The 3728-nt window shown below is 41.1% G+C and overlaps 2 protein-coding genes across 3 annotated transcripts in view; both read left to right on the top strand.

The window, feature by feature from the left end:
* LOC104763368 (peptidyl-prolyl cis-trans isomerase CYP18-3-like) overlaps positions 1–682 on the top strand; it is a 1235-nt gene extending 553 nt beyond the window's left edge. Inside the window, exons 2-3 of the mRNA XM_010486748.1 lie at positions 9–314; positions 678–682. Coding sequence (XP_010485050.1) covers positions 9–314; positions 678–682 — 311 coding nt within the window. The remainder of the gene's footprint in view (positions 1–8; positions 315–677) is intronic.
* Positions 1734–3728, top strand: part of LOC104761130 (branchpoint-bridging protein-like) — a 5999-nt gene continuing 4004 nt past the window's right edge. The window contains exon 1 of one of the 2 annotated variants that reach the window (XM_010484162.2): positions 1734–3391. In XM_010484162.2, the coding sequence (XP_010482464.1) occupies positions 1831–3391 (1561 nt within the window). In that variant the 5' untranslated portion in view covers positions 1734–1830. Of the gene's footprint in view, positions 3645–3728 lie in introns of both variants that reach the window. The other variant, XM_019240168.1, reaches the window with a different exon arrangement.

Here is a 3728-nt window from a genome sequence, read left to right as displayed (position 1 = left end):
AGTTTAAGTCAAAAATCAAATTATTCACTCCGAAACTGGAGGAGACTTCACAGCCGGGAACAGAACAGGCGGCGAGTCGATCTACGGGGCCAAGTTCGATGACCAGAATTTTGAGAGGAAGCACACGGGACCAGGAATCCTGTCGATGGCGAACGCCAGAGCCAACACCAAAGGATCTCAGTTCTTCATTTGCACCGTGAAGACCGATTGGCTCGATGGTAAGCATGTGGTGTTTCGGCAGGTTGTGGAAGGGTTAGACGTCGTCAAGGTCATCGAGAAGGTCGCCATCAAAGTAGGTGTTGTCGCCGATTGTGGTCAGCTCTCTTTAGGATCCATCATCTTAGATCTCTCTCCCCCTCTACATATATCATATGTCTTGGTGTCTTTGCGTTTGGCGTTGTCTTATTGCTCCGTAGTAGTCATAAGTTTGGTGTCATTCTCTTCTTCGTGGGAACGGAGAGATATTCATCTTTCCCCCCTACAGTTTGTTTGCTTGGTCACCTTACCATAATCCATAAATAATGAATGACCAACTACTACTCTTTTATCATATTCTCTCTAATGAGTAATGACTGCCTGCTTTTAATTTGCGTTATCTTGGCTTAACTGCTTATCCGTGGCCATGTTTTTTCTTATGTTCGTTTACTTATTGTTTTCTGCATTGTGTTTTTGTGTAGGATAAAATAAAGCATGAATCGAATACTGAAATTAAAAGCACCAAATGAGTTTTCATCTTAATCAATTCTTCTAATATTTTTATTTTATTTTATTTACTACATATATTTCTGAAATTCTAGATTTTTGATTAAATAATTATTCTTGTGAAATGTTACTGTATTTTTGTTTGGCAGCTTAATTATAAAAGATCATTCATATTAATTAGTTCATACCAAGTGAGTTTGTACATTTTAAAAAATACAAATTAAACATTAGTTATATAAGAAGTTAATCTATAAAACAATTATATATATATATATATATATATATATATAAATTAGCCCCGGGGTGTACCGCGAGTTAATCTATATATACATTTTTGGATACATTTAGCAAATATATTAAGTTTTGATTTTTGGAAACAAGATTTCCTATCCTGATAAAATTTTCAAAACAATCGGAATCACTCCCTTTAACATTAAGTATTAAGTTTATAATTACTTTAATAAATATTAAGTTTCCAATTTTACAAAACAATATTTTTTCTCCATAAATACATTTCCTAAACAATCGGCCTAATCAATAAACAACAATGTTTAACCGGACCGGAAGTCTTTCGGGTTGCTGGGTCAATTAGTCGGACTGGTTGAACCACATGTCAATTAGTCGGACCGGTTGAACCACAGGTCAATTAGTCGGACCGGTTGAACCACAAGTCAATTAGTTTATTGGTTTTTTATATTTTATGACTATAACATCTATTTTTCTATAAATATATGAACAAAATCTACGTAGTTAAATATTAGCGGTCGATATAACATTTCTACTTTTAATACATGTAGAATTCTATATTACTAACAAAATACTTTATAAAAAAAGTAGTACCACGATATACAGCGGATGAATATCTAGTATATTAGTAATAATACTTATATTTCACAACAATCATCAAACCAAATTTATATCTTAAGGCTATTTGGGCTTCCTATGGGCCTAATTTCTTCTCTAGCCCACCAAAGTTAAGCCGCCTCTGTTCAATTTAAGGATTCTCAATGTAATTTACTAATTTTGTAATATTGTGTCGTCGTCATTCTCGTTGTACTCTTAACCTTCGATAAAATCTCTCACATCCGCCTTCGCCTAGATCTGAAACCCTAATTCTTGAGTTTCGCTATGGCGTCCGTCGAATTAAACAATTCCAATTCTGATTCGCATACCCTAGAGCAGCCTCCTCCTCCCTCCAATGGAGACACTGCTCCACTCGCATCGGATCATTTGAATCCGGATTCCGTGGCTCTAAACGGTTCTTCTGCTCCTAATCCAGACACTAACGGCTCAGTAGCAAAGCCTGAGCTCTTACGCCCTTTGATATCGGAGAACGGTGTTAGCAAGACGCTGAGTGGTAACGATAAGGATCAGTCCGGTGGTGAGGAGGAGACTTCAAGCCGGAGGAAGCGTCGGAGCCGGTGGGATCCTCCGCCTTCTGAGTCAAGTAATAACGCTAGTGTTGAAGGGGGTAATGATTCCGGTACTGGGACTAGGAAGCGTAAGTCGAGATGGGCAGATGATGAGCCGAAGACGCAGATTCAGTTGCCTGATTTCATGAAGGATTTCACTGGAGGTATTGAGTTTGATCCTGAGATTCAGGCTTTGAATAGTAGGTTGCTTGAGATTAGTAGGATGTTGCAGTCTGGTATGCCTTTGGATGATAGACCGGAAGGACAGAGGTCTCCTTCACCAGAGCCTGTGTATGATAACATGGGAATCAGGATTAACACTAGAGAGTATAGAGCAAGGGAGAGGTTGAATAGAGAAAGACAAGAAATTATTGCTCAGATTATCAAGAAGAATCCGGCTTTTAAACCTCCGGCAGATTATAGACCTCCTAAGCTCCAGAAGAAGCTTTTCATCCCGATGAAGGAGTTTCCTGGTTACAATTTTATTGGTTTGATTATTGGCCCTAGGGGTAATACTCAGAAGAGAATGGAGAGGGAGACAGGTGCTAAAATTGTAATTCGGGGTAAAGGGTCTGTGAAAGAAGGTAGACATCAGCAAAAGAAGGATATGAAATATGACCCTTCAGAAAATGAGGACTTGCATGTTTTAGTCGAGGCTGAGACTCAGGATGCTCTTGAAGCTGCTGCGGGTATGGTTGAGAAGCTTCTGCAACCTGTTGACGAGGTCCTGAACGAACACAAGAGGCAACAGCTCAGGGAACTTGCCACGTTGAATGGGACAATAAGGGACGAAGAATTCTGTAGACTGTGTGGTGAGCCAGGACATAGGCAGTATGCGTGTCCTTCTCGTACCAATACCTTTAAGAGTGAAGTTCTTTGCAAGATTTGTGGTGATGGTGGACACCCTACTATTGATTGCCCGGTGAAGGGTACTACTGGGAAGAAAATGGATGATGAATATCAGAACTTCTTGGCAGAGTTAGGAGGAACTGTCCCTGAATCTTCTCTCAAACAGAGTGCTACCTTGGCTCTTGGTCCTGGAAGTTCGGGAAGTAATCCTCCATGGGCTAACAATGCAGGGAATGGTGCAAGTGCGCATCCTGGCTTAGGGTCGACTCCGACCAAACCCCCGTCCAAAGAATATGATGAAACAAATCTGTACATTGGGTTTTTACCTCCGATGCTTGAGGACGATGGTTTGATTAATCTGTTTTCATCGTTTGGTGAAATTGTGATGGCAAAGGTAATCAAGGACCGTATAACTGGGCTGAGCAGAGGCTATGGTTTTGTGAAGTACGCTGATGTCCAGATGGCTAATACTGCTGTTCAGTCAATGAATGGATATCGGTTCGAAGGCCGAACACTCGCTGTCAGGATTGCTGGTAAATCGCCACCGCCTACTGCACCTCCAGGACCTCCAACCCCTCAAGCACCAACTCAAGGTTATCCTCCCCCAAACCAGCCTCCTAATGCCTATCCTTCTCAACAGTATGCAACTGGTGGTCAAATGCCACCTCCTGTAGGTTATGCAACAGCTCCCGTTCCTTGGGGTCCTCCTGTTCCCTCCTATTCTCCTTATGCTCCTCCCCCTCCTCCTCCTGGTTCATACCATCC

Source organism: Camelina sativa, chromosome 18 (genome assembly GCF_000633955.1).
Source record: "Camelina sativa cultivar DH55 chromosome 18, Cs, whole genome shotgun sequence".
NCBI lineage: Eukaryota > Viridiplantae > Streptophyta > Magnoliopsida > Brassicales > Brassicaceae > Camelina > Camelina sativa.
The sequence above is the reverse complement of the archived record's forward strand: the minus strand, read 5'-3'. Positions and strand labels throughout refer to the sequence as shown.